Source organism: Acyrthosiphon pisum, chromosome A1 (assembly GCF_005508785.2).
Source record: "Acyrthosiphon pisum isolate AL4f chromosome A1, pea_aphid_22Mar2018_4r6ur, whole genome shotgun sequence".
NCBI lineage: Eukaryota > Metazoa > Arthropoda > Insecta > Hemiptera > Aphididae > Acyrthosiphon > Acyrthosiphon pisum.
In genome coordinates, this window is record NC_042494.1 from 153,168,219 (window position 1) to 153,192,057 (window position 23,839).

General features: G+C 28.6%; 1 protein-coding gene across 1 annotated transcript in view; it reads right to left on the reverse strand.

Moving 5' to 3' along the window:
* Nucleotides 1-1,354: 1,354 nt before the first annotated feature.
* Nucleotides 1,355-23,839, reverse strand: part of LOC100571447 (G-protein coupled receptor Mth-like) — a 24,885-nt gene continuing 2,400 nt past the window's right edge. Inside the window, exons 2-6 of the mRNA XM_003243343.4 lie at nt 10,042-10,559; nt 7,243-7,321; nt 5,886-6,064; nt 3,153-3,327; nt 1,355-1,722 (exon numbers count right to left, since the gene is read on the reverse strand). Of these exons, the coding sequence (XP_003243391.1) occupies nt 1,473-1,722; nt 3,153-3,327; nt 5,886-6,064; nt 7,243-7,321; nt 10,042-10,559 (1,201 nt within the window). The 3' untranslated portion in view covers nt 1,355-1,472. The remainder of the gene's footprint in view (nt 1,723-3,152; nt 3,328-5,885; nt 6,065-7,242; nt 7,322-10,041; nt 10,560-23,839) is intronic.

Below are 23,839 nucleotides of genomic sequence, written 5' to 3' on the forward strand. Positions count from 1 at the left end.
GTACCCGGCCGTACAAATATAATAAGGATAACAATTATTATTGATGACGCATAACCATTTACTAGGATAGGAATTATAGTTAAATTTATTTAATGTTCCATTAATCAGAATTCTTCATGAGAAATAACTTAATTAAATACATAATATAGCAATAGCCATTTATGTGTATCTTGTACCAATATAAAGATATACCATACCATACTGCGGCACACGAGCGACGGTCATGTTGTAATAATGATAACAATAATAATAATTAATAAATACTTATGAGTAATAACTAATAAGTAATATGATATTATATTATTATATTGATATAGATACAAATCACAAATGTACAATTCTCAAGAAAATAATATTAGTAAATATTTTCGGCATAAATAAGTTGTTTTTAAATTAAAACCAATTGGGTTATGCCTTATGCTCATATATTGGTTCAATAATGTCTTCAATAATATTTATGATTTTTATTATTCTAAACCATATTAATGCGTATTTTATAGATGTTAAAAAAATAAAAATAATAATAACTTAACTTAAGTTAATAATAGTTTATTAAAAATGTTCATGTTACTTTTCACTTAACTGAGTTAAAAAATAAATAGGTTAACTGTTAACTTTAAACTTTTTAAAATGTTTTCAATCAACTTAACTTAACTCAGTTAAAAATTATCATTAACTTGCCCAGGCTTGATTATAATATGTACCTATTGTATAGGTCAAGCGCGGACTTCCTCATGATGCCCTTTCTCAACGTCAATAATATACGTATATAGATATTTAAAAAAAAAAAAAAAATTATACACCTAGATTAACTAATTATTACGATGTCACATTTTAATATCTAGCTATTCATCTATGTAAATAACTGTAATTTATTGTATTTACTTATTTATTTATAACAACTATTTGCATGTTAAAAATTTGTCTTTTTATCAATAAATTAGATGACCTTGTTGTCAGTAACACTTTATTAATAATAAAAAAAAAAAATATTGTATAGGTATATCGTATATAGGTAATATAAATAAAATATTAATTTCTGAAATATATAGGTACCTATATACGCAAATATATAAGAACATTATATGACATAGATTGTATTTGCAAATTCCAACGAATATGGAATCCACGGTAAATTTGGTTTTGCTAAATCTTGAAGGATATGGTCAATCTTATTCTCATTCTTATTATATCATAAATATTAAAACGACGGTTGAGCTGAATAGTGATTTAACACCATATGTAATACTCATAATGTTATTTTTATTACAGATGCAACATATTAATTAAAGCAACAATATTTGTGTAAAAAATACATTTTCATTTATTAAAAATAATAAAAAGTAAACAGCAACAAAAACGTAATATTTAAAGACACAAAAATAATGATTTTTTTAAGCCTTAGGGACTAGAGTCTTAATATTATATAATATAATAATATCTACTTATAGTATATTCATACAGTGCCACTTTTATGACGACCTAGAGATAGTGTTACTTTGTGTCACATCACTGTGAACCGTTGAACGTCTAAACTTTTTCAGCAAGTCCATAATAACTTTGCGCTTGGCCACAAATATAATAAATATAAAAACTCCTTGTGAAAAGTCAATTCTAGTAATAATCGTCTTTATGATCCCTTCAATTCGGAATAATGCACATAGCATCGTAAAAAACAATGGGATTCCAAAAACCAAAAATAGTTTGATGCTCATTACGAATCTGTCAAAAATTAAAAATTAAAAGTTATTTCAAGTCAAATTAAAAGTTTTTAAATAACTTTTGACCAACAAATCAAAAATTGTTCAGATGATTTATATTAACTAGTAAGTAGAAAGTAGCTACTAACTTGAAATTTATCAAACATTTAGATTAATAAATTAGTAATAACGTATATAATATTTTGTACAATAGTTGAAGTTAAATATGTAGATTTTCTTTATCTTCATATAGTGGCGTATATAGGAATTTGTCATGGGGAGGGTCCAGATAATTTTTAGAAAACAATGCAAAGCCCCCCACACCACAAAATTACCCTTTATTAAATAAATATACCATATGTATTCTGAGTGGAGACGGTTTGTCAGTCTGGATATTTTATATTGTTATTATTTATTATAGTCTGTATGTTGAATTAATATTGAAATATTATAATTTTTTATTCGTTTCTATGGTGATAAATTATGCGTTAGAAATTAAAATCTCATTTTTAGCGGTTTTTTGTAATTTTTTGGTGTTTTTTCCCATGGCATTAAATAACTATTGAGAAAATCAAAAAATTAAATTCCTAAAGTACCATCTTGATCCAATTTGCTAAAATATAAGGTACTATATTATATTGAAGTCGAAGCACTCTTTCTGGTAGAAATTGTGTATACAGGATAAAAAAAATATAAACAGCATTGTAAAACTACTAGCTTCATTGCTCTGCTCAGAATCTAATATAGGTAGTTATGTTGTATGGTTGTTATGTAATATTGTTGTGTTTTTAAGGTTGAAAAAGATCTCTCTGGAGTAGTTGTAGGTACTGGAAATGTAGAAAACTACAAAATAATTTAATTATAAAATGAACTCGGTATTTTTCAACTATTTTCGGTACCAAACTGATAAAAAAATCACAATATCAATTGAAAATGTTGATAAATGAAGCTCCGAAATTTGTTTAAAAAATTCTTCGTATCGTATGATAAAATTTGTTTTTCTTAATCATGTAAAAACACAACATTTAACATGTACGAAACACGAGTCAATGGGAGCCCTTGCCCCCCCCCCCCCCCCCCCGTAAATACGCCACTGTCTTCATATTATTAGACGCTTATCACTAATATTTTGACTTTCCTGACAGAAATTAATGTTTACAGCATAGTAAATTAATTTAAGTGCCTCTACATTAAGTTTTAAATGTCACAATTGACGCATACAGCAAAGAAATTATAATGTTAACTAGCTTATTAAATATATAGGTATTAGGTACTACAATAAATATAAGTAATTAAGAAATTGATAAATACTCGAAGTAGGCCACGATATCAACTATATTTATAATTAAAGAGTTTTAAATAATGAATACCTATGTAAGTACCAAAAGTAATTAACAGACTATATTAGGTATGTGTCCTATGTGAATGGATATTACCCTTTTGTAATCTTACCTCTCTTTGTAAACAAGAAATATTTCTGTTTTTGAATCAGTTCGTCTGAATTTATTGAGTTCAGATTTAATTCTTGAACAGAGAATAGCAGTTAGTAGGAACAAAATTAAATTGGCAGTCAGCATACCACAGAGTGGTATCCATAAGAAAATTATAGTTCCGTAGCTATAGTATTCTGGAAAAATATTAAATATAAAATAATAATTATATATTTATAACCATGCAATGAGCAAATTTCATATAGAAGATCAGTGGCACCGATGTTCATTCAAAGTTATATTGCAAAATGTTAAGCTTTATACAAACACTTATACCGTCGATTATAATTTTTTTCCCTATATGAATCCAACAAACATTTTTTTTCAAAACCATTAAAATAAGTAAACATGAATATTGAAAATATAATATATAAATAACTAATATTTTTAATCAAAATTAAATTAATATTTTAAATTTGTAGGTAAAAATGTAGGTAGGTATAATACCTAAACTTTTCTTTGAAAAACAATCTATTAAACATCTTTTTATGGGTATATGTATTTTTGTTTTGTGTAAATAAATAGATAATAATTAATAACTAATAAGTAATGTCATGTATATTAATATTAATCGTATAATCATACCAAAAATTATTATATTCAAGCCAAATTTTTAAAACAAGCCATTAATACTATTAAGCCTAGTTTCTTAAATACACATTATTAATGTATATTTTCTAAAAACTTATTTGTGATTCATACTACGGTGATTTTATTCTGGGCACAGTCCAAATTATTTCTCAACAATCAACAGTATTTAATGGTATAAATGTATGATATATTGGCCAATAAATAAACATAATATATATACTTAATATCGTATAAATATAATTTTCACAAATATTTTAAGATGATTGATTATTTGCTAGCGGAATGTACTGTAGTTTATTATGCAAGTACCTACTTGTTTAAATGCAAATATTCTCGTGCACCCAATGCCCTACAATATGATTTTATTTATTTAGCGTATGGTTTGTGGTTACATGCATTAGAGTTATAATATGTTAACGTACAGTGAATTTAATTAATATAATATAACAGATGAATAAAATACAAATCAACAAGTAAAATATGAGAAAATATGAGTAATATTAATAAGGTAACAATAAGGTATTAGAGATCTAGTTCTAGTTCCTCAGCCATTTAATAAATTTTGGAGGGGTTGTGAGGCAGTCGATTCTGGGACCTTGGTAGGCATGGATAGGACATACAAAAGCTATGTGATAGATGGTCTGCTTCTCTGCTCCACAGTCACATTTTAGTGAGTCTCTCATGCCCCATCTACCGTGCGAAGTTCGTATTCTATTAAGTGTGCACCACAGATTTCGCTGTAGGTCAAATCCTGTGGGTATATGTCCTGGTGATATGTTGCCTAGGATGTTGTTCTCTGCCACAGCTGCCCACGTTTGTTCCCATTGCGTCATCATGTCGAAGTTTGAGTTGATTAGGTCCTTAGCTGTTTTTTTTTTTTGGGGGGGGGGGGGGGTTTCTAGACTTCAATCGTGTTTTGGTCGCATCATCGATAAAGTTATTAATGGGCAGTTCATGATTGAGATTTATTTTTGAGAGCTCTTAACTAAGGCGCTCGCTCTGTACAATATGATGGTTTACAGATATAGGTATAGATACAAACTCAAAATGATGTGTCGTACGTTTATAATATATTACACATTATCCTGCAAGTAGAAATATCCTATAGTTTTTATTAAATATATATTATTCCAGTTTATTACAAACATATTAGGTGGTTCTACGGGTGAAGTTTGCAGAGCGTGTGTTGCAACTGACACTTAAAATTGCAACCGCCACATTTTTTATTGGTTATTAAATATATATAATTATTCATAACTTATAAGGTAGGTATTTTATAATTTGTATATTATGTATGTTACTTCACGATTTATTTTTCTTATCGGTTTATAGTCGAGTTTGGTTAATATTTTTTATAGTTCGTAGTTATTATGATAAGGCTCAAATAGACTTCAGATCCCAATGTAGAGAAGATCTTCTCTAGATCGTAATAGATATTGTGTTATCACTATGTTACTATTCATTGGTACGATCACACATATTAATGGGATTCGATTTTCTTTTATGCCATTTATGCTTTTAAGAATTTTAGATCGTTACTTGTTAGCTATTTATTATTATTTATTATATTATTATTTAAACAGAAAACCTTGTTTCCTAAATAAAACACATTATTATAATTTATATTTTTTTTGAACTTATATAATATATTATACATGTGTGTGTATGTGAGTGTGTTATAGGTACCTATAGGAATTTACAGGTGCGGATTGGGTAGTCTCGGCCCTTCGAAAAATATTTTTCTACCGGCCCATATTAATATTGATAAATATTAATGGTTTTATCGCAAAAATGTTGCAGGATTGCGGCTAATTTACCCTACCAGCACAAAATGTTGTACAAGCAGCCTTCATAGACTTTCTCGAATGCTTGACTGACCTATCCGTCTCTAGGAATGTATGTGTATTATTGTGTATTCTGTATTAAATGTAGAATTAAATGTGCTACACCTGAAGTAAAATCCTGGGACCGTCTATGATAACATTATCATATTGTGGTAATAAAATATTAAAATGTACACCGAGCTAAAATGTACAGTATTTAAATCTGAGAAAATAAAAATGTCGAAATTAATTTATTTTAAAATAATTGTGCGTGAACTTACTGTAAAAATCACAATCATGTGTTCCAATATCGGGTGCTAATCCCCGTAGCGTTTCGTTTTGCGAATGTTGAAATAAATAACCAGTAGATACGCAAATACTTGAAAAGCCCCAACAGTAAATATGGTACATAATGGCACGTACTGATTTTGATGTATTTCTGTTTGTTGAATTGTTGTACCTAAATTAAGAATGTGTTGAAAATATTATTATATGCAGATATATGAACTGTTATAATTTGTACTTTTAGATTATAGAAGCAGCACAGTACCATATATTATAACATGGTATACTGGAAAATGATATAATGCACTATTACCTATAGGTATAATAGGTATAATATTATTTTGATTTAACTTATTGATTTTAATTTCAATATAAATGAATCATTCTATTTTAAAAGATTAAATCAGACATTTAAACATGCAGCAACACAATGTAATTTTGTTTTTCCTGGTGTGTTTCACAACATAGATGTAAGTGATATCATTCTAATTTAAAATTAGTAAACATAAGTTAGAATTATTTTTCATTGAATTAATTATTTCCTTATTGCTTGTATTTTACTTAGTCAGGTTAGTCAGAAAAAATCCCAATAATATTTTGATGCTTTGAAACCAAATACATATATATATTATATAATACTAGCCGATTAACCCGTCTTAGGCCATGTGCACTATTTTTATGCGGTAAATCCTATATAAAAAATACGCTATAATATTTTAATAAGTGTATCTCAGTTTTAGTGTACCTTAGTTAACGGATACGAATCGGACTCAGAGTAACGAGCTTTGTTTTCGTGAAATTATTCGACCTAGAATTTAGTCGTGGATTGGATGTTGAACTTGCAATATTTTTAACGTGGTTTAAGCTACTTACTCTCTAAGCTTTTCTGATATCTTGAAAAACGATTTTTGAGATTATACTGATTATACTGATTATACTGATGTTTAATAATTTCTCACACGACTTCATTATAATAATTGATATTTATATACCTTTTTGAATATACGGCCATTGGCGATTTTCGACTAGTCCAGAAATGATTGATAATATTTTAAATATACATATCTTCATTTTTTTTTACTGTTGATAGGACCAAGATCAGTAATTGTGTTATATACTTATAAACTTATATAAACTTTTATTATATAATTATTAAAATAACATACCTACCTATAGAAATATGATAAATGTTATTCCGTACCTGTATAATTCTAATAGAAGATGACTTATACGTTTGTTTATAATTCTCAGCCTACTTATTTGAGGCTTAGAAGTTTATAACACCACATAAATATATAAGTTATTGTTTTACACATTTTATTAACATATTATGTAAGAATATAATTTACATACCTTAACATCCAGTAAATATCGAAGCATATTACATTTAACCAGCAACATGTTGTCAGAATTGCAAATAAAAAAAAATAACCTAAAATTACACTTTAAATTAATTCAAAATACATAAACAAACATAATAATAATTAATACTAAATATAATGTGGAAGCCAAAACATGTATGCCGATAAGACAAATTATAACGGAAATATTTATATTTGTTGTTGTTGTTTATTTTTTAGATGCATGGACAATAAGTTGCGTGAAGTTGCCGCTCCCGGCATTGCCATTTTCACTGTGACTAAGGATTTCTAATATTTTCATTTGTCTTTGAAACAATATATTAGGAGCCTTCTATTAAATTTTCAAGCTTTTTTACCCAACAAATAAAATTTTATTGATATTTATAGAATAAAAAATTTAAAAATTAGAAACTGAAAATGTTCGTAAACAGCTTAAAATAATATTTTTTAAATGGTAAATATGGTGTGTAAAAAATGATAATATTAAATAATTCAAAATTTCATGTATCTACGGTCATTTGTTTTAGAGTTACACCAAAAACCAAAGTCCATTTTGTCGAAAATCAATTTTGCGTAAAAATGCTCGTTTTTCCTTAATTTTTCTTTTGTTAATCACGGCGCTTTTGAAAGCTACTTAGCTACTGGACAATTTTATTTTTGACCACCCAAAGTACTAACTTTTTCCTATCAAAAAAAGATACTGTTGAAGAAAATCTAAGAAATTTTTAGTGTCCTAAGGGCAGTAGCTACGGTAACAAAGTAGAAAATGAAAAAATGTCTAGTATATTCTAAATTTTAAAATGTTTATTTTTTAAGTTATTTTTTTTTTAATTGAATAAATACTTAATATAATACTATAGTAAATGTATACAATAGTAGTACCTATAGTTTAATCTTTTTTCTATGATAGTGCCTGTAGTGCATTGTGATAATTGATAAGAATTTTCCCGGTCAAACCCACATATATATATATAATAATTATATATATATATATATCTATATATAATATGTGGTCAAACCACGATTAAAAATAGCCGTGGGTTAAACTGATATCACTGACAGTCACAATTTTGTATTTACAAATCCACAAACTACGAAGAGTGTCTTAAAACCGTTATTTTTTTTTTTTACTAATGTTTGATAAAATATTTAGCAAGTGTATAGTTATAAATTTATAATGCATTCAAATACTTCAAAAAATCGTCACACAAAAATCACAATTTAATTTTCTGGAGTCGACACTACTGCCACTTCTGTTAATGATAATAACAGTGAAATTGTATCATCTGAATTACCACCTATTAGTATTGACCAAAATCAAGTAGGTATTTTTTAAAAATTGGTTAAAATAATTTACCATTATACAGTATAAATGTATAATTATTATTAGTTTTAGTTATTATTAATTTAACATTTTTTTAAATAACAAGTTGATCAACTTATCAACATATATGCGTTGATATCACTAAATCAGTGACAATTCAAAATTTAATTGGAAAAAACCTCTTTATTTTATAAGTTAATTGTTTTTGGGCATACTGCAAACATATTGCATATTTATGTCTAGTGACTATTCAGCTTACTATCTATCTAAATCTGAAACAACATTTTTGTTGCATTTCTATAAATTTCTTGTCTATGGAACTGGACCCTCCCCATAGAAAATTCCTATCTACAGCCCTGCTGAAAGGTAACGACAAATATACAAAAAAATACACACATCATCGTAAAAACATACCTACATCATCGCTTCACCCAGAAACTAAAATAACTAATGTTTATAATATACTGGACTGTAAACCTGCTTCAATTTTCTTTAACAGTATCTTGTACGATGGGAAGTGAATGTAGTTGGTGCATTTGGGAGGTCTGCAAAATTCCAATAGTTTTCAAAACCACCGGGAAAAAAAAAATAAAAATTAAGGAAAACCGGAAATGTTTAGGCAAATCGTTTTTGGTGTATTTTATAATTATAAAAAGATCTATTTCTTATAAATATTACAATTTATTATTATACTATTGTCAATCAATCAAAAGGAAATTAAAATATATAATTTCAAGATTCTGAGCGGAGCAATGAATATAATATTGATTTTAGAACGATGTGCAATTTTTTTTTTACATTTTTTATTCATGACTATCGTCACTGTTTGGGGCAGTAAACCTACTTAAATTTTCTTCAACAGTATATTGTACGATGGGAAAATTAATTTAGTTGGTTCATTTGGGAGGTCTGTAAATTTCCCAATAGTTTTTAAAACCACCGGGAAAAACAAAATAAAAATAAAGGAAAACCGGAAATTTTTACGCAAATCGTTTTTGGTGTAGGTAACTCTAAAAAATATAACCGTATATATAGTATATACATGACATTACCACTGGTTGTTTATATTAGCATTTTTTACACACGATAAATATTTTCATTTGTTTTGAACTGTTTTCGTACATTTTTAGTTTCCAATTTTTTTAGTTTTTTTTCTATGAATGTCAATAAAATTTAGTTGTTGGCTAAAAAAGCTTGACAATTTATTACAAGGCTTCTATTATATTGATACAATATGGAGTTTGAAAATATTAAAAGTCCTCAGTCACAGTTTTTTTTTACAAGCATTTAAAGTTCAAATCTTAACAAAAACCGGAAAAACCATGAAAGTTAGCAAATTATTTTGAACTAAAAATTCATAAAATGTTTTCTTTTTAAATTTTCTAAGATTTGTAAATGTTATACAAGATTCCTCATAATTTTGACTACTTTTATCAAAAAAAAAAAAAAAAAACAGGCAAGACATACCGAATCGAATGCACAACGGACTTTTTATGTCTATGTATACCGACAAATTGATCATTATGCAGACGAAGTCCACGAGCTGGCAGGCCATGTAGAACATGACGTAGTGGCCGTGGGCGTTCCGGAGGTAAGGCAGTGTGGCGTACACGATCAGCGTGAGGGCCAGGCACACGACGGACGGGAGGTAAGTAACCCAAAAGATGTAATTGACCGGTCGTTTGGCATTCGAGTACACGAACACCAACAGATTGGCGGCCTCCGGTGGCCCGTCCCCGGCGTAATACTCCAAGCAGTACTCCGTGTTCGGTACGATCCATTCGTCGCCTTCGTTGATAAGGTGAAGGTTGCCATCCGTGGTCAACATGAAACTAGATTCAATTGTCTGGGATTTGTGCGACACTTGTCCGTCCCAGTACGGTAGCACCGTGTTGTTTGACCGGCCCGCCGGACTTCCGCCCGCGTCTGTTTCATAGACGGACAACGTGAACGGCATCTCGCTATTTTTGCACTCCAAATAGCCCCTAAAATATCCAATTTTTCGTACTACATGAATAGTTCTAAATCGGTTAAATCTAAATAAAAAATCAATGCTCTAAAAACTAGCCTCAATTATACTTCTTCAACTAATAACACATAATATAAATTAAATAGTACCTAACAATATGCAAGGCTGGGCATTAACGAGTTAAAAAGTTAAAGTTAAGTTAATAAGTTAATTTTATATTAACTTTTTAACTTAACTAGTTAATTTTGGCTTTTCATTAACATAACTGTTAACTTACTAAATTTCTTTTTTAATTAACGTGAAATTAACGAGTTAATTTTTCATTTCAAGAAGTAAGTTAAGTTAATTTATTTTGTTTTTAATTTTATCATAATTCACTACTTCAGTATATTTCGTTTTCATGCCAAAAAACATTTACCGTGAATTGTTTAAAGTAAAAAATGTATATAATTCGAATTTAACTAATATGGAAACACTGTATAAGATATAAACACTATAGTCTATAATTCAGTTTTGGGTTGGAAAAAAATTAAGTATGTAAGCATTGTATAAACAAATTAACTTTTTTTTAACTTAATAAAAAGTTAACAAAAAGTGTGTATTAACTTTTAACTTAACTGAGTTAACCTATAGTTAAATTAACTTTTAACTTTTAACTCTTTGTTATTGGTGCATATTAACTTAACTTAACTGAGTTAAAAAAAATCATTAACTTGCCCAGCCTTGACAATATGTAGGTAGGTAGGTACCTATAAATATATTTATAAAAAAAAAAATTACTATAATATTATAGTTAAACAAATTATAGTAGATATAACTATTTAATAGGTAAAATAACTAAGATGATTTACTTACTATGACTATGTAAATATAGTTATTTGTTATAGTAATGTTTACTATGTTTTATAGTTCAATGCAGTTTTTATGTTTGAATTGACTAAAAAATATAGTTAAAATAGCATATTTCAGTTCGAATAATTATAATAACTGAACTATAATATTTTAGTGAATCTAACTAACCTTATAGCTATCCCTATAGCAATTATAATGAATATAATGTACAGTCAATCCTACTATTTTTATAGTACAAACAACTGTTTGGTTTTTACGTGTGTATATTATTTCATTACCGTGAATAAAATAAAATTATTATTAATTTATTTATATATTAATTTACTCAACATTAATAGCTCCATTTTCAGGAATATTTTTACTAGAATTAATTGAAGATACCAACAAAAAGAAAAAAAACCATAGCACCTATATCAATGAATATATTATAAATTTACAATCAATTACTTTAATGTTGCTAATATGTATCAGTGATATTTTTTAGTGTACAAAATGCATATAAATAATAATATATAATATTAATAAATAAATAAAAATAAAAGAATACATTTCAATTATCCTAAGTATGCAAATTTGTTGTAATATAAAGTTTCGTCAAATAGAAGTTTCTTAAAAAGAGGTAGGTACCACTATATTTGAGCCCACAATAAGCCATAAGTAGTATTTACCATTTACTTTTATTAAACATATATTCATTGTTAAGTTCGTGACTCGTGGTATAAAACGTATAAATAAAAAAAACTATTACTAAAAACTTAACTAGTAAACTATAAAAAAATACTTGGATACCTTCTTAATAAACCGTGACAGAGTGCTCGTATAGTTATACAAAAAGCCAGTTACTATATGATTAAGATAATATATTATGTCTACCTATAGATATTATGTCTGTTTAAAATTAATATTGAGTATAAATAATAATACTAGCAGTGACAGTGGCAAAAATAAGTAGGGGGCTTGGTGGGCTTAGCCCCCTAAAAAAAAAATATTATAATATATATTATAATTTAAAAAAATAAAAAATGTTAAGCCCCTAAACATTTTTCCTATTTGCACCACTGAGCAGTGAAACTGTTATGTGCTATAAAATAGCTACTCTCAAAAACAATGAATTACGAATAATAATATCTAACAATTAGTAACAACACAAAATATTGTTTAATGCGTAGGTACTGAGTGTCTACTGTCTGTGTAGAATGTAGACAATAATTAAAATGTAGTTTGATAAAAACCATTGAAATATAAAAAAAAATGTGGAGTTATAAAACTATACACAATATTATATGAATCGGTCATTTCGAAAAGGCCACTTCTCCATACATTTTCAAAACTAGTTTTATGTGGTAGATGTGTTTAACTAATAATAAATAATAATGCACGTTTCCTGAGATACCGCCATAGTATACAAAAATTCGTTGTAGTCCAAAAATAACGAGTGCATTCGAAAAGGTAATTTCTCCAAAAATAACTTTACCGGCAATATTTTTAGAATTCTATTTTCATCTGGCTTATTGTCTACAGATAACATTCTATTGTCAAATTGTAGGTAACCCAATGGTACATAATTTTATGTTGGTTGCACTGTTCTAGGATCAAAATTGTCATTGCAATTACAAAAACCCCGCGCAAACTCTTAGTCATTATAATGGCAGTTGGGACTGAAAGTGTTAAATAAACAATAATTATTAAAAGTTATCAATTTACAAATTTTATTCAAACGTATGGCCAAGTTTTGTTATACTTTTCTTACTTTATTTTTTAAGAATAATAAGTCAATATGAGTGAATTCTAAGACGAAACTGAGCATAGGCGAAAATTGGGGGGGTTGGGGGGAGGCTAAGCCCCCAAACTTAAATGTAGCCCCCAAAAAACATAGGACATACATTTTAAAATGCTATATTGAAATGGTCTGCTCGCCTTTAATATATACAGCCCCCCCAAGTCAAAAGTTGAAATTGCGCCTAAATAACAGTTTTTACTTTTTCTGAAAATTTTCATTTTATGGAGATATGGCATTTTCTAATGACCGATTCATATAAGGGATTAATTTGATTAACACACATTTAAATTTCGTACAACACACTTCAATTTTCATTCTACACAAGGTGTGTCGTACTACACACAATTTTAGGGACTGACCTCAACTCATTGTTGTACCTAGAATATATTATAGGTACTCGTTAGTGTAATTATAGAGGAGAGAATGTTCCAGTGCAAAGTAACATTATAATTGTTGATGGTATTTATAATGGTAATGCCAATGATTATTTCAATTGTTTCTTTTAACAAGATTTAATCCACATTTAAATGATACGTTGTCATTATTACTTAGGCCTGTCTCGATAAGGGGCGTAAAGGTAACACCAGTCTGACCGAAACCCCCGGCTACGGAAAAATTATTTAAAACTACAATTAATAAGAACAAAATACTGATAATAAAATAGAGCTAGCTAAAATCAAAAAGGAATTATAATCAGTAACAAAGAATAAGCTATATTAAAAGTATATGTATTAGTATAAGTACTGCTATATTCTGTTTTCTATCTCTATCTGACCCACCCACCCACAAAATATCAAATTTTTAACACAAATAGGTCATGTGCTGACCAGCAGTATAAGCAGAAATTTTTTTTTTGTTTTTTTTTTTTGAGGGGGGAGGGGGTGTCATAAAATAATTTATATAATATAATATTTAATACCCATATTTAAGGTAAACACATAGAGCCATATAGGGATATTATATCTCCCATCATCCCCTATGATCACACACCAATGGTGCTGATATCATTTTATACAATCTTATACAGTTTTAAAGGTAAAAAACATAGGTAATTGACTGATAATCATTATATGGTTAATTTACAGCAGATATGATTGCAGTTGGTTTAGTGATGTCGACAATATATATTTTATCAATTATCAAAAAATACATGTAATAAATTATATAAAAAAAATTATTATGTGACATTTTATCAACTATTTTATTTGATATAATAAAAACCTGTAGAAGTCTTTACTTAGAAGATATATAGACGGTGTCGAGTAGAGGTACTTCATTGTTGACCGAAGTTCACCGAATTGGACGTGTTAAAATACATTTTACACAACATTTTTTGTTAAGATATTTCAAGTTCAATTTTTTACGAAATTATTCAAAGTAGGTACTTATTTAGATTAATTTTAAGCAATTTACACCACGAACCAATTCACATCGTTCTACAGTGTTTATCTACGTTGGTATTTACTCGTATAAATTAATAATAGCTACGTAAAGTAATATTTTTAATAATTATTACATAGGTACACCATAAAATTTGTTTTTTTTTTTTAAATTTGCTTAGATTACCGTATTTCCAACTCACAGAAAAGTAATATACTCATAACAACGAAATAATAATGCTTGTAACAAAATATAATATAGGTACTTAGTAACATAATAGGCAGAGAGACTGCTGTAACCACATATAGAATCATTTTTATCGTATACAATGAGTCATTGGTCATTGATTTCAAAAATGTTGTAAATTAAATCGTGTATAGAAAATAATAATTTAAGTAAAAGTAGAATGTTTCAAGTAACAAAAATTGTTTGTACAGAAGTCTTTATTTTACGTGTGAATACAACTATTATATTTTGAACTTCAACAATCATAAACAATGAATGTGTATTTATGTTAAATTTAGTTTAGTTTTAGTTTTACGACTTTTGTAATTTTAAAACCACAAACACTCATAAAAAATAAAATAAGGTTGGGGAACAATCTGCGTACGCGTGTTATTGTTATAGAGACTAAAGTATTAGATATTTTTTAATTTTCATAAATATTCATAAATTAATAAATAAATGAGAAAGGTATTGTTAAAGTCGTATCCAGGAGTGGGGCGAGAGTTGCTCCCAGAGAAACAGATAGGAGGAAAATTGAATTCGATATTTGATGATAACCTGACTATTGTAACTTGTAAGTATTTGAAATTAATCCATCGGTATATCTGGTAAGTATAGATATCATGATAAAACATGATAAAGTATAAGTTTGTATATGTATTATGAGATGATTTAGTTGTTCTACATTCAATCAGTCATATTAATAAGTTTAGGTACCTATCTACAGAGAAAATAAATATATCTTGTATCACAAGCTCATGAAACATGATACATGGTAAATGTTTACCCAAAATTTATAGTTATATACATATAATGCAATTAGTAGATAATAAATACCTAACTACTATAGATACTATATTAAGTTTACCAACCAGCAGTAAAAAAAAGAAAAAAAATCTTCTATCAAACATCATTAACAATATTATTCCCTGTGAATTTCAAACTTTTTCTTATTCATGTTGGTTATCTCTTTACATAATATAGAGAAATTTAAAATCGTAAGTTTATATCGAATGCGGAATATTTATTATAATTCTGTCTTTTACAATAGCTACAAAGTAGATCTATTTCGACTGGCGCGTTGTTTTGGAAATAGGAAAATCTATTGTAATTAATAATTATATTCTAAAATATATCGTAAAAATTATTAATATTTTAATAACTATATAACACCATAGCACCATATTATTATTGTTTTTGTGAACTGTTAATACAGAATAACAACTGTCAATTATTTTATCTTGTTGGCCAAAATTGCAGGTCTGTGTGACTGTATGTTATGTTGTAAAATTACCGAAAACATGCAAACTATTATACTGCATAGTACCTAACATAATATGCAGCCTATACTGTTCTAAAATAATTTCGGTATACGGGCGAAGCCGATTAATTTTTATGTATATAAATTACCTCAACATATTTCGTTGAAGAATTCTCTTTTATTTATAATGTATTTTTTTCTTTGAATTAGATAAATTTATCTATATATACTCAACCCTGGGCATTAAGAGGATGTCAGCGCACCATTTGTTTTCTCTCTTTGGCCCACGCGCAACACAGACAAAACGCCTTTACGTAGAATCATTTTGTCTATGTTTTTGAGTAATCTTGAAATAAAATCACCCATCACAAAAAAGACAGAAAATAATATTTTTGATGGAACGACATATCGATTGGTCTAAATATTGTCTCAAAACAACTTAAACATAATTTAAATTTACAACATTTTTTTGTTTATTTTGAAAGTCAAATACAAAGTCAAATAACAATAAAATATAAAATCAATATGTCGTTTTCTCAAAATAATTGTTCTCTATCTTTTTTGAATGGGGGATTTTTCTAGCGTCAGTTGTTTGGAGTCAAGTGGTCACTGGCAAAAGCGTCCGCAGAAATTTGTCAAGGGGAGGACTAAATGTTTTCCTTTTTACATTTTTTGTCTCACTATCCAATTAGTTATAAAGTATATTTATGACATGTTTTCTTTCATATAGACAAGGAATGTAAGAGTATTTATGAATTATATGTAGATAGTTAGTTAAAGCTTAATCTTATAGCATAGATGCTACACTTGATACTTTAGAGCAAGTTTAGAGGGAGATAAAGTGTTTACAGAATAAAAAAGAAATAAACATCATTGTAAAACCAATAGATTCCTCGCTCCGTTCAGAATCCAATACAATTTTTTCAATAACTAGAATTTTTTTTGTCCCCGACCGATTCGAGCTCTCGAGATTTCACTGTATTATTTTAAGGAATAGTAATTTCGTTTGGCGTTTAATTAAAATAACAACAATATAATTATTATTACAAAAATGCTGCAAATCGATAATGTGGTCGAAAAACCGTCGATCACCATCGAAACGAGTGTCGTAGCATTTGTAAACAGTGACGAGTATACTAATTACATAATTTGTTTAGTTGAAAATATTATTGAAGGTATATTATCTTGAATTTTCGCAACTCATATTATACTGAAAATGGATTTTAATCGGATGCATGATGATTAAAGCTATTATACACCATCGATGGAGACGCTCGAATAAGACGTTGCTGTCGCCGTTGTCGGTGTCATCATGGTGGTCACAGATATCCCGTCCATGTTCAGCGAGCTGGAGTCGCGAAAAAATTCGGCGACGTCGAAACCGCTTCCGGTGGCGTTTCCAAGTGCCTTTGGCCGGCTTGACTTGCTGGTGGCAAATGGCCGCAGGGCGGTGCAAAGTCTGCGGTCACAGAGGATAGCGCCGCTGGAACTGGTGCAGGACGCTCCGTCGCATGGTCAAGAGTTGTTAGACATGTCCGTAAACAACGCGATGGAAGTTACAATACGTCGGTCGGATGAATGCTTTACCGGACTCTCGTCGGATGAACTCCCGCTGACACCTGACCAGCCGCGGCGAAAATCGGCGTGGAAAAGGTCCAAGTGATTCGTCGCAAAGTGGCTGGTGAACGTAGCTCGAAGAATATGTTGCTGTAACAGCTTCGTCGACGTGGAGTGACGTCGGCCGAGTTACCGTGGTCGTGGCCGTGTTACCGTGAGGTCACCGCCGCGATCGGCCGCCCGTCGACCTGCACCAGCTTGTTAGGCCGACTTGGTTTTGAGATCGTCACGGCGGACGTTCGCCCTCTTTTGTCCCGTAAATGCACGCCGTTTGCTGCACGCCAAATTTTCGTAAGTACATAGTGCCGTGGCGTGCCATTGCATTGAAATTATTGATTTCTTACATTATCTATATATACCTTATAATATTATTATGTAATCGTTTTGTACCCATTTGTTTAAACGTTAAATTTTGTATTATTGTATTGACCATGTCTCTAACCTGTTTTGTTAATTATTATTCTGTTGTGAACTCTGTTTCCTTTTTTATATTTATATATTGTTAATAAAGTATTCCTGCGCCATTGTGCAACAATCAGTGTATATTTAATTATACTATATATCGTGCCCATATCCTAACCCATATCCTGGAATGTTAAACCTGATTGATAAAGGGAATAAACCGTTTCAAACTATACATATCGATCATTTTGGCCCCATTAACCAAACTAAAGGTTGATTTAAACATATTTTGGTTATAGTCGATGCATTCAGTAAATTCTTAACTTTATATCCTGTTCGAACCGAAGCAGCAAAAGAAACTTGTTCAAAACTGTCTCTATATTTTAAATGTTACAGTAAACCTTATAAAATTATATCTGACCGTGGATCTTGTTTCCGTTCAGAGATATTCCAAGACTTTTGTCAAACTTATGATATTAAACATATAAAAATTGCAGTATGTTCACAATCATCAAATGGTCAAGTAGACAGATATAACAGGGGGCTAGCAGTAATGTTATCTAAGTTAATGCATGAGCATAATAATGATTGGAACGAATATCTATATAAAATTCAATTTACAGTAAATAACACAGTTAATCGCTCAATACAAAATACACCTAGCAAACTTTTATTTGGCATTAACCAAGTTGGAGAACAAAATGATTATGTTAGACTTTATCTAGAAGCAGTTAGTGAAGCTGATAATGTTGATGATAACCCTCGTGACTTAACAAAGCCTAGGATCAATGCTCAGGGCAATATTCAGATGGATCAGCTTCATTCCTACGATTTAAAAAACAAGTAGCTACTAAGTATGAAGTAGGTGACTATGTAATGGTTAGAAATGCTGACACTACACCTGGTACTTGTAAAAAACTTTTACCTAAGTTCAAAGGCCCTTATAAAATAAGTAAAATACTTCCTCATGACAGATATTTCATATCTGATATCGAAGGGCACCAGCCACCAGGTGACTCAAATTCCACTAAATAATGTTTATGCAGCAAGAGATATTAAACATTAGTTTAAATTAGGTTAAATCTGATTAACTTACTTTTATTTTAAAATGTATTAATACTAGTGTTATATAATTTTTTTTTTTTTTGTTTATTTTTTAAAAAGTAACAGTTATTTATATTAATTATGTTTGTTATGTTTATTTGAATAATTATGTAACTTTTGTTGTATTCATATATATTGTATGATAAAAAAAAAATGTACAGATCGAGGACGATCTGAATGTCAGATATGGCCGAGCTGTAGTAATAAGTAATAATGATGGATGGTAACAGAGGCGACATCTGATAACACCAGTGACTGATTATTAATTATTGTAGTTCGTAGTAATTAGTATTAACTGGCCGCCCGTCGTGTGCGTATGCCAGTGGATTGACTCCCGCTCTGCATATACGCCCTACGACGCCACGTTAAAAGTGTTTTGTTAATAAATTATTATTCTGTTGTGAACTCTGTTTACTTTTTTATATTTATATATTGCTATTAAAGTATTCGTGCGCCATTGTGCAACAATCAGTGTATATTTAATTATACTATATCGTGCCCATATCCTAACCCATATCGCCCTATACAATACCTTATAGGTAATATTATTATGTAATTGTTTTGTACCCATTTGTTTAAACGTTAAATTTTGTATTATCGTATTAACCATGTCTTCTGTATCAATTCTTCTACACCACTGTACTATACCGTTAAATTGTTATAATATTGATTAGTAATATTTTGAATATTGTCCATATTATGTACCTTTATGATATTATTGTATAATTTATTGTTTTGTATGTATTTGTTTAAATGTTAAATTTTGTATTATTGTATTAAACATGTCCTGTCCACCTATAATTGTTGTATACCACTATACTATACCACATTACATTGTAATAATTGATTTTTTATATTGTCTATACCGTTATTTTTTATCGTATAATTGTTTTGTACGTGTAAATTTTAAATGTTGTACAAATCGTGTACCTATTGTAAATTGTAATACACCGCGATACTATCATTGGATTGTAATTGATTTGTTGTATGATATAACTTATATCTATATACCGTGGTAACCTTCTCCCGTCCTACCGAAAATCGTAAGAAGCGTTGTCGCTATCCCCGAAGTGTTTAAAATTAGGACCGGTATGGCGTCAAAAAATACGTTGAATTCAAAGTATATCTACCATAGTATTGTTACGTGTTTATTTTTTTGTTACAATAAACTTTTGGGAGCTGGCAGTGAGATGACGCCATAAGCCACAAAGCAGTAACTCCAAAATACGCGTGGTTTTCACGAAACAATAAAATAGTTTTAAATTAGTCCGTAGAGTGAAAATAATAATATTTTAAGCGCTAATAAGGAGATGGTTATTGTATTTTTCACAAGGAAACTATTGAACAAATGAAAAAAATTGCTTGATACATTTTTATAGTCACAAAATCGAAACTGAAAAACATTTAAAATAAAATGGACGTAGGTATTAAATGGATATATTATAATCTGAGACAGGTTTTAGATTCAAGTCCAAACCAGTAATCCAAGTTGTTATAACTTATAATCTATCTATATATGCATATAAAAATGGAAAATTAAAAATGTACGTTACCTCATCAATCGAGAACGGCTGGTTCCATTTGGCTCAATTTTTTTTCAAATTTTTTTGTATTTGCTGGAGAAAATGTTTACGAAAGAAAATGTTAGGAAAATCCACCGGAAAAGTAGGAAATCTTGATGTAAAAAATACAACAGTGTATTATATATTGGTTGCTATTGGTTAATCGGGCATGTTTGCTGATTTGTATTATTATTTTTTTGTCAATATATATATATAAAAACAAAAACCCTTCGTAAACTAAGAGTAAAAATGGCTAAGTAAAAATAAATATAAGACTTTAATCACTATAAAGATGTGATATCACGAATAAATGCTAAGTATATTGTATTTAAGTAAACTTATTTTATTTCATTAATTTATTTATTTACTTGATGAGGAATTATTTCATAAAAGAAACAAAGTGTGATGAACAAAATAATTAAACAGTAAATAAACAGAAGGACAATTAAAGTAAAACTTATTATTGTTTTAAAAATATTATTATTCATTTTTATATACTATTCTAAATGATTCATCGCCAAGTATCCTAAATAAATTATTGAAACAAAATAAGTTTACTTAAATTGAATATACTTAGCATTTATTCGTGATATAACATCTTTATATTGCTTAATGATCTTACATTTTTTTTTTACTAAGCCATTTTTACACGTAGTTAACGAAGGGATTTTGCTGTGATATCACTAATTTTTATCGTTATTTACACAATAATCTATAAGAACGGTAATATTGTTGGTAATAATGGCAACGCTGATGCGACGACGACGACGGCTACCGTGATTCTGAATTTAATATAAATTTTGATTTTGATGATTCTTACAAAAACACGTTATACACAATATTTCTGATGTTTTCCGAATTTTACTAGGAGTTAATTGACGCATTAGAAAATTAGTTATGTCGTATAACAAATTTACTTGTATTTTACGCAGTTTAAATAGGCAATTCCTGCTTAGATATTATAGTATGCACACACCGTCGTGCAGTTATTTTTTTTTTTTTTACTTAGCTCGTGCCACAACCGTGGCGCTGGATATATATATAAATTAATGTTTGTGTGTAGATTAGACCTCTGGGAAAGAGACAGGCTAGTTTAAAAATAGTTAAATTTGGATTTTTTTTATTCATTGGATTTTAGTACAGTTAGGTTAGGTTTTGTATTAATTGATTAAATTTATCCACCATAGGTGGAATACAACAAACTTGATATAACTTTGATACTTTATAGTTAAATCATACATTATTACGTACAAACATCCCGGGGTCCGTGATCTACCTCAATCTCAACTATAGTATAATAATGTAATATGTTTACCGAAATGTACTGTAGTAACCATGACGACGTAACAGTATAATTGCACCAAAATTGTTTTCAATTTATACTTTATACCGATTTTAATTTAATCTGCAAGCAAAACAACTTAAATAAAAATAAAGATAACAAAATTGCAAAAGCTAATTCTTTTTAAAATGATTGAACATTTTGTGTGAAGCAGCGATCAAAAATATTGATGAATAATATATTTATCTAATCTACCAGCTACCTATATATATTACAGCTCTTTAAGACGTAATACATACTACACATACTACACTACTACGATTGCAGTACTGACTGCGAGCGCAAATTGTATGGTGGCATGGTGCCACCTTTAATAGTAGATAATATTATAACATTAATATCCTCTTTCGTATGTCAAAAAATTACTACACTGTTGTTACATATCAATGTAAAACAGTATTTTTTCATAGTTGTTTTATTTTCAAATTTGGACGAAATTAGATATTTAAACGAAGGAGAACGACTTTAGTTTTGTATTATATTTAAAAATATTATTCGTGGGTACTTGAAACTTCTAAAGTATACTATTATATGTTAATAAATAAACAATAATAATTCAACTTAACCGGCTACCGTATTAATAATAATAATATAAAATATGTAGGTTATATTAGATATACTTAGTTGATAAACCATCTCCACTCAGAATCTTTTTTCATATACGATGATATTATATTATTGAATTCAAATTTAATACCATGTATTATAGATATCCACTTGTAACCTACTCTACAGTAAAGCGACTTTCACTTGCGTGATTTTTATGTTTTATGTATAACATATTTGTTTGCTAGTAAGATCTTTGCAAAATTAATACAAGGTTCCTTGTAAGTTTTTTATACAACAAATAAAAATATCAAAAATACAATTTTTTTTTATAATCATCCAAGTCAAAATGTTCATTCAATAATTAAAATCACGGAAATTATCATTTACTTACCAAGAATACAATTTATACTATTTTTGTGACCATATGTTTGAAAATCTAATACTATAGATTCCTACAAAAGTTAATTATTGAAAATTAAAAAAAGAAGTTTACAATAAATTCAATTCAATCCTAACCTTATTCTATTTTTGACAATATTTAAGAATAACGATTTTAATTATTTCATTGTTCCTAATTCAAAAATAATGTTCGTGTGAAATTAAAGGTTTTATGTATATTAATATATTTTACTATAGGTACATAATGACTTTTCAAAATATTAATATTAATTTTAAGCTAATATTTTAAGTTTATTGGGTATTTACACGTTGGGCGTATAACATGAATCCAACACAGTTGACCGATCTACGGAACCTAACCAAAAGTTAATAATAATATAATATGAGAATAACATTAAACATATAATTAATATATAGATACTAGGCGGTAACGTAACATTAATGCAATCATAAAAATGAATAATAATATAGTTTAATAAATATAAAAACTAATATTTTTACTAAGAATGAATTCAACCTTACAGCAGAGTGGTTACCGGTTACCTTCCAAATCCTTACTGCTTACATTTTTACTCGTACCTATAAGCAGTGCTCGACTTGGGGGGGGGACGCAGGGGGACGGAGTACCCCAACTAATTTTTCAGAAATTTTAGCGTACCCCTACTCTTATTTTGAAGAGGCACGCACGGGACGCTGCATCATTCTGCATTTTTATCAAAATGCACGTGATCAAATCATTATTTTTTCTTACCATAGATTTAATAATTATTTATATAATTTTTGTATTATTATTTAATTCATTTACCTTTAAAATATTATTATT